The sequence below is a fragment of the Anabas testudineus genome, chromosome 12, assembly GCF_900324465.2.
Source record: "Anabas testudineus chromosome 12, fAnaTes1.2, whole genome shotgun sequence".
Taxonomy (NCBI): domain Eukaryota; kingdom Metazoa; phylum Chordata; class Actinopteri; order Anabantiformes; family Anabantidae; genus Anabas; species Anabas testudineus.
The window spans coordinates 5,077,079-5,089,581 of NC_046621.1; the positions used below are offsets into that span (position 1 = coordinate 5,077,079).

Here is a 12,503-nt window from a genome sequence, read left to right on the forward strand (position 1 = left end):
GCAGCAGCAGGCGCTGGCAGCATATCTGTATTAAATTAGAAAGCAACATCGCCATCAAACACTCCTGCTGCAGATTTTCCCAACTTCCACCCTGGAGGACTTGGAGTTACAGACAAAAATTTCTTTCTGTGTCGCTCTCTTTCTGTTGTTTCTGTTTCCTTCACTCCTTCATTAAAACAGGGTGTTCACATGCATTAGTAAATAGATTTCTATGGCCCAAAGCTTTTTAATGTTCCAGTGGGCTACGGAGACTGGTCTGCTGGAAAAAACACAAGGTCTTGAAAAGCTCATGTTTTGACATTAGATCTTTGTTTGTTTATGCAAAAAAGAAAGTAAAAATGTAACATAGTTTTAGTCTAGAATTATTTCGTGAAGAAAATCTTTTAACATAATTGGTCAGTTGGTCAAATAAGTCACACAGTTACATGTTGCTTTCAAGTCATGCGACTTGTTTTACTTTCATTTCTCGGCTCGCACGTTATTGCCCTACTCCATTTCGAAAGACCTCCCAGGATGGCACAGAATGGCGTCTACTGATCCTTAGAAACTGTTTGGTTAGTAAATAAATCTGGAGATCTTGAAGGCAAGAAAGCAATAGCAAAAGTAAGACGGCTCTGATCCTATCTTGTACATACTTATTAAAATCCATTTCTCCTTGAATTTCCTTGCCTACTTTGCTAACCCATATCCATCTGATGTTCAAGCTATTACAAGCTGCTGCAAACAATAGTAGCCACTATCTTTGGAAAAGCTACTCATCATACTTTGTTTGAGAGGAATAATAAATGACACGTAAGTAAAAATACACTGAACGAGAGAGAAATGTAGAAAAGGGGGGGAAAGCAAAACCACCGGTCTTTCATTCATTCTGTAGTGCCTGTTTATGCTACTCCAGCTATGATACAGGGATGTATTTTAATGTATTCCTATCCTCCACAAGTGGCTACCTTAATGAAGTGCATTAGTCCTGGATTTGTGTGTATTTCTGTAGAGAAAGTAGAAAGAGTAGCACTGTGGAGGGATGAGGTACACAGTGGTAGAACAGAGCTCTTTGGAGTGTGATGTGTATACGATTGAGGGCTCCTCTTCAAAAACAAAAAAAAAACTAAAAAAACTTGTTTCTCATGCAGAAATATTGCCTTGCCATCACAGAACAGAAAAGCTGAGTTCAGGCAGAGAGCGGAGCGCTGAAGTGCAGAGCTCCATAGCTGAACGAGGAAGAGTGCAAGAGGGTGAGAGCAGAATACTGTGTGAATTCTGTCAAAGGACTCGAAGTGTGCAGCTCCGCAGGGAGCTTCGCAGTAATCTCAATTCATTAAGGCTCAATGAACGGCCAAAGATTCATTGATAAAATTATTCTGCACGGATGTTGTGGAGTAATGGTAATTAGCATGACGATATATCGTGTGAGGAGCGATCCTGCCATTCAGCAACAGTTTGTGATGCATGCCGTTAGCTTTTCCGAGGAGCTGATGGAATGAAAATAGTGTCGAGGAGGCCCTCGGTGGCTCTGCTGCCTCATATCACGCTCAGTCATCTTCACACTCAGTAAAGTCAGCACATTTGTGCTACCATTAAATTTACTATGGCTCATTGGGGATTGGCACTGCACACCATCAGTGTCATTGTAATGCCTTGTGAAATTCAAGAAAGATTCAGTTCTTTATGTTAGGAACAATCATTATTACCAAATACTCTGTTTAAATGACGGGCATTACATGCTTGGAAGTCATGTATTATTCACCTCACCTCGTCGAAGAACTAATGATTTTTACCCAGAAGTCTACACTTCATCAGACAATGGGATAATTGTTCCCTCTAATGGCTGTGTGATCAATTTAGCTTTGCAGCCGTTATTCTATCTCATATACTTGACTTACAGTTCCGAAGTTAACAGGGCTTTATTTAGTGGTGGGAGACCTTGGTTGCAGTGACCCCATAACTAAATGCACGAATTTCTTTCCTCCAATATTCAGCGATGTGAGCTGATTTAAAATTTACACAGAGCTTCTCACTGAATAACACCATGGGCTATGAGGGAGTGATGAGAAATTTTAATGAGGATACTGTAAAATCACATGCCCGCAGATTATTTGCTATGGATCGAGATCTTATTGGTGTCCTCTAGAAAATCAGTGCAATTATTGTTATCAGCCCATGCTGAAGTCATTTGAAAAACTGTCAAATGTTAAACATGATTCAAATTATGAAGCTCTCTGATACTCAGCTCAGTGAATCCTAAAAGCAAAGCATCAAGCACTACAGTAGGAATGCTAAATGTCTTCTTGCAGCTATATACAGCGGCACAAAAGCTGCTATTGTTTTGCAACAAATTACAATTTTTATTAAAATTTTATGAATGTCTGCTCGTTGTGATCTTGTGATGAATTTCACATTGTAAGCATCCTAGAAGTAGCTTTTTTCTTCATGGTTAACACTTATTACTATGTGTTGCTCTGTAATCTTTCGTCAGTCAGTTATTAGATTTAAATGCAACTTTATATCACTGTTTCATTACAGGAGTTGCTGTGCAGCAAGCACAGCAGAGGTTCTGAGGGTGTATCTGATGATCTCAGCCTATGACGTTAAAGCCACTGCAGGTCACTGAACTGCAGTCATACAGTTCACTCAGACATTCGTCACTGCTGTGGATCATTTATTTCTTCTCATCATGTCATATAATACTGACTGTATTTGGAGTTTGACATAATAAGAACCGAAAACCTGCTCAATAAACTAGTAGAATTCATCTAGTATTCGGTCTTTATATGTGCGAACACATGTTGCACATGAACAAATCCTTTCAAGTGGTTTGAAGCTCTGAGTTGTTTTTCTAAGGCTTTCGAAACAACAGTTGGTTTTTAGGACGTCACAGAGTTGGTAATCTCCCCCACTTGGTCTGGGAATTGCTTTACTTCTTGAAGGTCTTTCGGACTGCATTTGGCTCTTATATTTCCCAAAGCAATTATAGCCAGGGTGAATATAGTTGTCTCCGGCTCTCCACAGTGGGCTGTGGGGAATGTTTTCTTAGCAGATTGGGCTATGAAGTGGATTATTTGTGAGCAGTGGCTGGTGGGAGTTATGGTCAGAGACACAGCACACTCTGCTGGCGATGGGGAAAACATCACCACTGTTTGCACCTGAGTCAAACGCAAAGTGTGAAAGACAGTGACGTCTGTGAGCTGGTTACACTCATCTCTCTGTTTCAGGTGTGTGCGAGTGCTCGGACTTCACCACCGGGATGACCTGTGAGCATTGCCTGGACGGTTACTATGGTAACGCTTTGATTGGCACACCTGCTGATTGTCAGCCTTGCCCTTGCCCCGACCGCAGCAGCTGTGCCCAAATTGTAGAGACAGGACAGGTGGTCTGTACCAACTGTCCTACTGGACAGACAGGTGAGATAAACCACTGACAATGTAAAATATATTTCTTATGGCACCAGACAATCAGTAATGAGCTTCATGTCGAAAATAAAAAGATAAGAACATTTCTACAAGACAGTTTGAAAGATTGAAAAGACCGATAGTTTAAAGCAGCTGTTTTATACGAGCTGTCGTGCTACAATGAGAACTGAGAATCACACATCCCATAAGAGTTTTTAATTTAGAGTCAGAACTGACATGAGAATAACCTCAAGTGTTCTTGCTCGGATGTCCATCTAATTCCTGCCCACCACTTTCACTTTTCCCGTTGTGTAGGGATGCGCTGTCAGATGTGTGAAGATGGTTACTATGGTGATCCCCTGGGACAATCCGGGGCGGTTCAACCGTGTGAGAGGTGCGACTGCAATGGCAACGTGGACTTCAACGCCTTGGGAATATGTGATCACATCACTGGGCGATGTCTGAAGTGCCTGGGATACACAGAGGGTGACCACTGCCAATATTGCCAGCAGGGTTTCTACGGCAATGCCTTAAACCAGACAGCTGGCCAGAAGTGCAAGCGTGAGTAACTAAGGAGGGAGATGGCTGGAACACTGGTTGATTAATTTATTACTATATTTATAATTCATTACAACAAATGGTAGAACAGGAGATTTTATTTCTGTAAGAAAATGTTCAAGTCCTCCTGGACTCAAAACTATATTTTGCTTTGTGGTACTCGGTTGTTTGACCTTCACTGTGCAGAATGATAGACCACACGCGCAGCATTTGGTGCTAGAAGACTATTTTCATATTCATCTGCTGAAGAGAAAAAATACATTTCTCTATACTATAGATGTGTGCATACAGTATGACAAATATTTTCTTCCTTCCAGCTAGTTTGGAAGCCAATCCTGGCCCATTATGTAACTTACACAAGTATGATATGAAAACTTGAAGTCTGCAGTGCACATACTGTTCTCACAGAATGGACTCATAGGAGACTTCTTCTGTTTGGCAGTTAAAAGTTTTGAAACTAAAACAATTCGCAAATTAATGAACTCTGTTTTATATAATTAGGGATAACAACTTAAGTATTTCTTATGTATGTGTGAAGGGAGTCTTTAAGAATTCTCACTCAATAATATGATATAAGAAAATCTGTTCTGTTTAACACAGAATAGGTGGAGTCAGGTTGGAGTACATGGTCTTGACTTAAGAATTTAAAGAAATGCCTAAGATAATGCATTCAAATAGAGTTCGCTAGATGTAGGAGTTGAGATTCAACAGGAATGAACTCTTCAGTCAGGAGTCAAAAGCTATAAATGCGGTGAACCAGTGGCTGTGAATCAAAACAGGGATAAAGGAAAGAGCCTTTTGGACTGTGAGAATTAAAAGTGGTCTAAGTAAATGAAATTCAAATAAAGTTACAAAAGGCTGACAGAGACCCAGATAGTAATAGCCCAGAGTATGTTCACTCTTTGATTTTCCTGTATTACTTCTGTTCCACTTCTGTTGAACTTCTTTACAGAACAATGTCAGGGACGATCCTCGAATCTCCCTGGTACTGCCTGTCTTTTTCCTTCCACTTTCCCTCAAGCGCTTTTGGGATCAAATCAATAAAAAGTCCTTCATGTTGAAGTGATACAAGGGTGAAATTTCAGCTGTCAGAAATGTAATGTTGTGTTTGTTTTAATAATGAAATTCTTCTTTAGCCTGCAGCTGCAATCCTGCTGGAACCTCTGGTCATGTAAATGACTGCCATCCTCAGACAGGAAATTGCCAGTGCCTCCGTCATGTAACTGGAAGAGATTGCAGCCATTGTGAAGCTGGCTTCTTTAACCTTCAGCCAGGTGTAGGGTGTGAAAGGTGCACAGATTTATGATAGATATACATATGAAGATTTTATATCTAAGCTTACAAACTGAATCTATTACTAAGATGTTACTTTCCTGCATTTCTTAGGTGCAAATGCAACCCAATCGGCTCAGCATCCCCCGCATGTCATCCAGTCACAGGGCAGTGTGTGTGTCATGCAGGTGTGGAGGGGACACTCTGTGATTCGTGCCGTGTGGGCTTCTTTGGATTCTCATCGCGAGGTTGCAGAGGTGCAGGACTTTACTTCAGGCATCCCTACTGCACTCTGGACCATCCTTTAATCCTCTAATACTCCCTCTAATACAGGTCACACATGAAGCCATTTCTAACTCTTCACATGTTTTTTCTTTCTGTGTTCTCTCTCAGCCTGCAACTGTGACCCCATGGGCTCCATTTCCATGCAGTGTCACAGTAACGGCACCTGCCAATGTCGCCAGGGCTTTGTGGGCTACAAGTGTGACAAATGTGAGTTAAACTATTTCCACAACAGAGCCACACACCAGTGTGAAGAGTGCCCAGTATGCTACGGCCTTGTGAAGAAACGGGTGAGTTTAAAGTTGGTTGTGCGTGTTTGTATGAGAACTGTCTTTCTGGGACATCAAAATCGGACCTTTTTGTTGTCATCACACCACGATTTGCTAAGCAAACCCTTGCCTATGTATACATCAGGCAGATGTTATTGGCAGCATTGTTGCTTAAAAAACTAAATACATGGCTCTACTAATTTTTTAACAGCAAAATTAATAGTTACAAGACTCATTACATTTCTTTCATCACTAAGCTCAGCTTTGTCAAATGTGTATTTAAACAAACAACAAGAAGCCTCCAGTTCTGCACATCCCATCACCAATATAGAACATGTCAAATTTTGAAAGGAGACATAGTGTTTCAGCAAGCAGCCAGCCTATATTTTAGTATTTATTGACAATCAGCAGGTAGCTTAACACTAGATCCGGTGACTGCACACAGCAGCGCTTCCATCCTCAAACCCATCCTCACCAATGACCTCTGAATATAATGAAGGTCTGATGGAAGCAATACAACTGGCTTATGTTAGCAAGACAGCTTAGGAGACACAACACAAATGCACAGCAACTTTGGGAAAACCATGAGTCACTGCTTCTTATTTTTTGGAAGAGGCAAGCATTATTTTTATTTGTTGTGTTTCTATCCACCTATTGAACTTCACACGTCTGCCTTTTTTGGTCTCCTCTAATTCCAGAGGGAAATATGTGCTAAATATTTCCACCAGCTAGTTACAAACTGTGTTGTTTAGTGTTGGATAGTGTGCTGCCGGAGCTTTTTCTCTGAAAGCAGCTTTAGTGAAAACAGGAGTTTAGGGGTTTTGAGTTAACCAAAAGGTCTTTTTAACAACCCCTTTAACATACTGATGTTACATAATGCAAAATTGTAAATACAGAAATAATGATGATAGCTACATTAATAAAGTATTTTATAGGCAGTGTTGCCTCCTTTACACACTGCAAAGTACTATTAAACAATGAACGCATCACATTTAAAGCTTATTTTACTATACACATGTAGCTGACAATGATTGTCATTATTAATTCTCTTTTGTGTGATTTGAATAAAAACATAGTCTATAAAATGCCACAAAGTCCTCTTTTAAAAGTCCATCACATGTAACTTATTATTATGAGACACTACATTTTTAGTTTCATTTGAGGATGTTTTTACTGTGACTTTCCTAAGCTGCTGTAACACCGGGATTCCCCCCACAGAGATCAATGAAGTGTTATCTTATCTTATAGAGCAGAAGGTGTAAGAAAAGCAGCTAATCTTTCCATTTGAGAAGTTAGAACAAGTCACTGTTTGCTATTTTGTATTCATACATGACTGTAATGATTAAAAGCGCAGGTTTTCTCATCACCTCATTAAACCTGATTTCAGCACTAATGTTTCTGCAGCACTTGACGCCCAGTGTCCCTGTCAGTGCTCCTCCTGCCTTATTGTTTTCCCTGTAGGTTTCCCACAGGTGGGGATGGGCAGAGACAACTAGCTTGATGACATTCACCTGGGCAGACTGGGCCTAGGTCATTTAAGATGGTTGTTTATTCTGACATTCAGTTGTTCTCTCTCACCACTTAAATCACTGGATTGCACAGTGCAGACACAGTTACTTAGTGAATTCTAACTTACTTTAAAAAAATATTGTTTAAATTACTTTATAACTTGTGTGGTCTTACACTTAACTACTGCTGAGAAAGTCACTTAAAGTTTTCCCTCTGAAAAAAATATCACATTCAAATCAAACGTCAGTATCTTAAAATTACTGCAGAATGTAGACTACCTGAGTAATGTCCATATGACCGTGCTTTGAATTTTTATTCTCTTCATCTTTCTCCATTTTTATCTTTATTCTCCTCTGGGGATATTAATGCCTGTGCTGCGTATTTTGTGACACATATTCATGTAAATGTTTTGCAAATGAACCTCCAGTATATACTGTCTTATGTCTTGGCTCTTGTGATTGTGAAGTGCAGTTTGTTCTTTAAATAGCACAGTCCCCCAAGCAGATCCTGCCTTTGTAGACTCCCCTTGACAGGCATATGTCTCCTTTGTATTGGTAGATTGCAAGTAAACAGTGGATGTTCAGTGAAACAGAAAGAGACATTTGCCCTAATGATCTCCTGAACAGCTTCCCTCCGTCCCTATAGATTTGTTGCAACCCACGTCCATATGCTAAGGTGCTCTGTCCCTGAATTCATCTTCTGAGACCAATCCAATACTGCCGGCATGTTCTGTCTTCTCTCTGTACATATTCTTGTTCTATCTAAAGTGGCTGTGTGTTCTCTTCGGACCGGCTTGTACCTGTGTGAATGCATGCTGTGATTTCCACAGTGTTAGCAATTCAGTGAACATCCCAAGCCTTGTCTGCTCTGAACACCTGCAATTACTCTCACAGTCCTCAGTCTCCCCCAGCTCTCCCTTACCGCCTCTCCCGCTCTCTATCTTTCTGCTCACATTTTCCTCTGGCTTACACACAGGAAGGATAAAGACTAACGAGCACAAAGAGAAGAAGGTTGAAAAAGACAGAGACGTGTGATCGATGTTCAAAGAAGATATTAAAAAGAAACTCGAAAGCAGTGAAATAAAGAATGGAATAAAATAATGAAAAAGATAAATGTTACCTGTTCCATGTAGGAATGAATCACTGCAGTGATTTAAATTTTTTTATATATGTATTTTTGTGAAGCATACGTTATGCATTACATGGTCAAAATGGCTGGACTGAAGATGTTTGCTCAGCAACTTAAACAATAAACAATCTCACATATTTCTGCAACAGAAACACACAACACACGTGCAGTAGGTGCAACATACCTGCTGGTTTGAAAAAAAAAAAAAAGTGTGATCACAGACAACTCTCCTAAAAGGTCTGGACTCGACCATTAAACTGCCAAAGTCAACAAATTGGTGCCAATCACAGAACCTTTATTTCATTTTCAGACCTTAAAATTCTTTAAGACGTTCTATGTAGTTATGTCCTGAAACGCTTGCCTGAACCACATGCCATACAGACAACAGTGGACTGTAAGTGGATGCAGATGGGAAAATTGTATTCTACCCATATCATATTGTTGATATTCATTTATTCATTGCTTTTGTTGAAATAGTATATTTTTGATGTTATGGTGTACCCAAAATCTGAGTCCTATTTCAGTTCCTGTGTCCGACTGAATACAGAAAGATCTGGATGGATAGATATTTTGTTCTGATATTTGTAGGTAGTCACAGCCCTTTGTTTTTTGGTCTCGCAAAATTTGTATTCTCATTGACACCATAAGTCATAAATCTTGGTGCTATTACAGGCAGAAAAGCTGAGGACTCGCCTGCAGGATTTGGAGAAGCTGCTGGCTCATTTTGATTGCCGAGGTAGATTTGGGAAGGAGCACCACCTGCTGAAGTATCACATGGCCAGACTTTATGAGCATGAGCACCAGAGGGAGGATAGTCTACCCAATGCTCTGGAGGATTTTCTGGCCTTCCAAGGTAACAGCAGCCAGAAGCCAAGATAATTCCACTTGGCCTGTCAGTCCTTTTAATGTTTCCTCTGTGGTCATGACATCTGAAGAGACACTTGGCAGCCTTTGCTTTGTGAAACATGAATCTCCTTTATGTGCCATTGTAACTATTGTGTCACATTTTGGCTGTGAGATGATAACATGCCATATCAGCGCATGCAATACCAGCCAGCATGGCTAAGAAATTTGACACCGCCCCCGGCGTTCTGCAAATGGGCTGTTGCTCTGTCTGTGTCTCCTCAGTGTGACGCTGTTACAGAAACAACACAACAAAGCGATTAAATCAGGAAGCAGGCAACAATACAAACCTCTCCCAATTACTTTAACACAATGCTGATATATCCTCATTATCTTTGGAGGGGAAAGGGCTTACAGGCTCAGCTGCACAGGCCAAATGGAGACAAATCATAACAATATAGAACAAGGCACCATGTGACCAACTTAATCCCTATTTATATGACAGGCGGTGCATCTCTAATCCCTGGTTTATGATGATTATAGTTGCAATCAGGATAACAGTTGTCTAACAATCCCTTCCCTACACCCACATACTTCTACACACATAGTTACCAGCACTGCTTTTTCAGACACTGGGTGGCCTAGTAATGATTTAATGAGTATGTGGGAGCAACAGACTTACTATGTGGACACACAGAGGCAGAACAGCAGACACTGGGGCTCACAAACTTGATATATCTCATTTAAAAAGGCACAAGGACAAAGAAACCAGCACAGCGAGATCCAGGTGCATTGTTAGTTTGCTCTAGATTAGCTACTGTATACATTCATTTGGATCAAAAACCCGCTCAGAATATAAAATGAGACTGACAAAAGTGTTACCATCTGGACAGAAGTTTTAGTTTTACTGACTGGGGAAAGGATGAGCGTCTGAATTCACTCCCTCAGTGAGAGAGGTGTTTTAAAATACAGCATACTAGCTACAAAGAGTTGGGAGAATAATATTCTTGGTGAAGTAATCCATGAAGGTCTTAATGTGATTTTATTTGCTTTGTGCTCTTTGTTCTTTCAGAGGCACGGGAGGCCTTCATAAAACAATTTTCCTTGCTGGAAGCTTCTGCAGGCACACTCTTAGCCCAGCTGTATGGTATTACCAATGCTTTGAACTGCAGCATCAGCATGACAGAGAAAGAGGGGAAGGAGAAGGATGAAGGGAGCAGAGGTGTGTGTCAAACCTTCACAGACACCGTGTTCAAGATCAGAGCGTCTCAGAAACAGCTAAAGCAGGCAACAGTGGACCTGGACAACATGGTAGGTGAATAAAACATATCTTATTCTCAAGTTCATGTTAATGGTTTTTCACTGTTTTGGATAGCATTTTTATTTTCTTCTTCTTTTTATGGGATGCTCTAGTTGGTAGAGAGTCTTTGTAGAGATACACAAAGATCCCTTAGAGCAAAAGATTATTGTACCCCCCCTTTATATCACCACCACTTTCTTACTGAGTGGGAAACTCCTGCCTCCAAATGAAAATACAAAGAATGTTTGACAGACGCTAAAATTAACAACTTGTACTTCACCCATCATGACACTTTTCACCGCCTCTTCCCAACGCTTGCAGGAATCTATTATGGACACTGCTGTTTGGTTATGTTATGTTGGTTTGTGGCGAAGAGAGAGAAGTAGTTTCAGGATATATAGCTCTCTATTTCTGATTGTGTGTCTGTGTGCGTGTAGAAATACCTTCATAGCCTTTATCACTTGGGCAAGCCTCAAGTAGCAGCAATTTAATTCCATATTAATAAGCAGAATGAAGGGAAAAATGCCAGTGTGGCAATTGTTGATTCAGTTTTCTCATTTCTATTTGCATTTTTTCTAAATTAAATGTCACTTGGGGAAGGATTTTGCACTTGACTGTATACATATTACATTTATCAGGACAAAACTTAAGGGGATTTATTCTGTGGAAGGCTTTTCCACATGTCCCGCTTTTTGGACTTGTATTATTTAAGCGGAGAAGTTTAATAGATTAGTTTTATTGTTTGCAGATTTAAAACAAACCTCCAGACCACCATTTAGAAGCAGATTCATGAGTGTTTTTGGACTGCACCCAGGTTTTTCTAACAGCTTTCACATAGACCCAATATTCTCTGAGCAATCAGCGCTCAGTCTAAAAAGACTCTCCAGTCAGCCGTAGTGTGAAAAATCCCTTAATTATTAGATTTAGACTTCAGCTCATATGATTTAATTAAACTTGTCAAAACAGTTTGAACTCTCTTCAACGCCAGACTTGGATTTTTTTTCCTGTCTCAGATCTGCTCAGCATGTTGCTTTCCCTCTCTATATTTTTCACTTCACAGATCATTCCTTTTGAGGTGGTGTCAGGACCTAACAAGTGGAACATTATGGTCAATGACTCACAGTTCCTCATGAAAAGGTGAGTCATGTCAGTGATCTTTTAGTGGCCAATTAGGAGGAAAGACTGTAGTAATTTGTCGAAATTGCTTTATTTCTTTTAGTTTGTCCAGTTAGATGAACCAATGCCCTCTGGTACAGGGGTATGCAGCTATATTATGTGGTAGTTACAGAAATTTGGACTGAAGAGCCAGTGAGGGAAAGTCATTGGTGCTGAAGTCCAGTTCATCTCTCCTCTAGCTCTCTATTATGGTCTGTTGTTCTACGTTACTCACCTCCCCTCTTTGTCTTCCTTTCTTCCTGCCTTGTAGCCACAGAGAAATGGCAAATGACATCGAGGCCATAGCCAGCAGGGCAGTGAGAGCCTCAAACCAGACCTTGAGTTTCCTGATGGATCTACTGCAGGACAACTCCACAGAGGAGTATATCAGCAACCTAACGGAGCAGTGAGCACAAAAAATGAACCCAAACACACGCCCACACAGACAAGCACTAGCAGAAAGAATGTCTCCCATTCACATAAAGCATACTGTATTGCAAAATCCCAACAAGCTGCTTGACTCCCTGGATTATTGTGCTTTTGAAGTATGTTTCTAACAAAGTGCACCTATCCCTGTATTACAGCTCAAGTTTCTCTTCACTGCAGCCTTTTAAAGCACATTGGAGTTTAAGAGTAAGACATTTAGCCACAGGGGGACAGCTTCTCTCCCACTGTAAGCCTATTGCTTTCTTGGATTTGCCGCACGCTCACTGCATCTCCTAGCGTGTGATTGCTCTGAGGATTATCCTGAATTCTAGACAGAATGATGCAAAAAGCCCTCCAGTGGCCACGATGAGTGCA

At 40.6% G+C, this 12,503-nt stretch overlaps 1 protein-coding gene across 2 annotated transcripts in view; it reads left to right on the top strand.

Annotated features, from left to right (window-relative positions):
• Nucleotides 1-12,503, top strand: part of lamc3 (laminin, gamma 3) — an 89,707-nt gene that overhangs the window by 71,318 nt on the left and 5,886 nt on the right. For both annotated transcript variants that reach the window (XM_026356470.1, XM_026356471.1), the window contains 9 exons: nucleotides 3,210-3,398; nucleotides 3,702-3,947; nucleotides 5,081-5,234; nucleotides 5,331-5,473; nucleotides 5,610-5,788; nucleotides 9,077-9,257; nucleotides 10,320-10,558; nucleotides 11,608-11,684; nucleotides 11,974-12,108. In XM_026356470.1, the coding sequence (XP_026212255.1) occupies nucleotides 3,210-3,398; nucleotides 3,702-3,947; nucleotides 5,081-5,234; nucleotides 5,331-5,473; nucleotides 5,610-5,788; nucleotides 9,077-9,257; nucleotides 10,320-10,558; nucleotides 11,608-11,684; nucleotides 11,974-12,108 (1,543 nt within the window). The remainder of the gene's footprint in view (nucleotides 1-3,209; nucleotides 3,399-3,701; nucleotides 3,948-5,080; nucleotides 5,235-5,330; nucleotides 5,474-5,609; nucleotides 5,789-9,076; nucleotides 9,258-10,319; nucleotides 10,559-11,607; nucleotides 11,685-11,973; nucleotides 12,109-12,503) is intronic.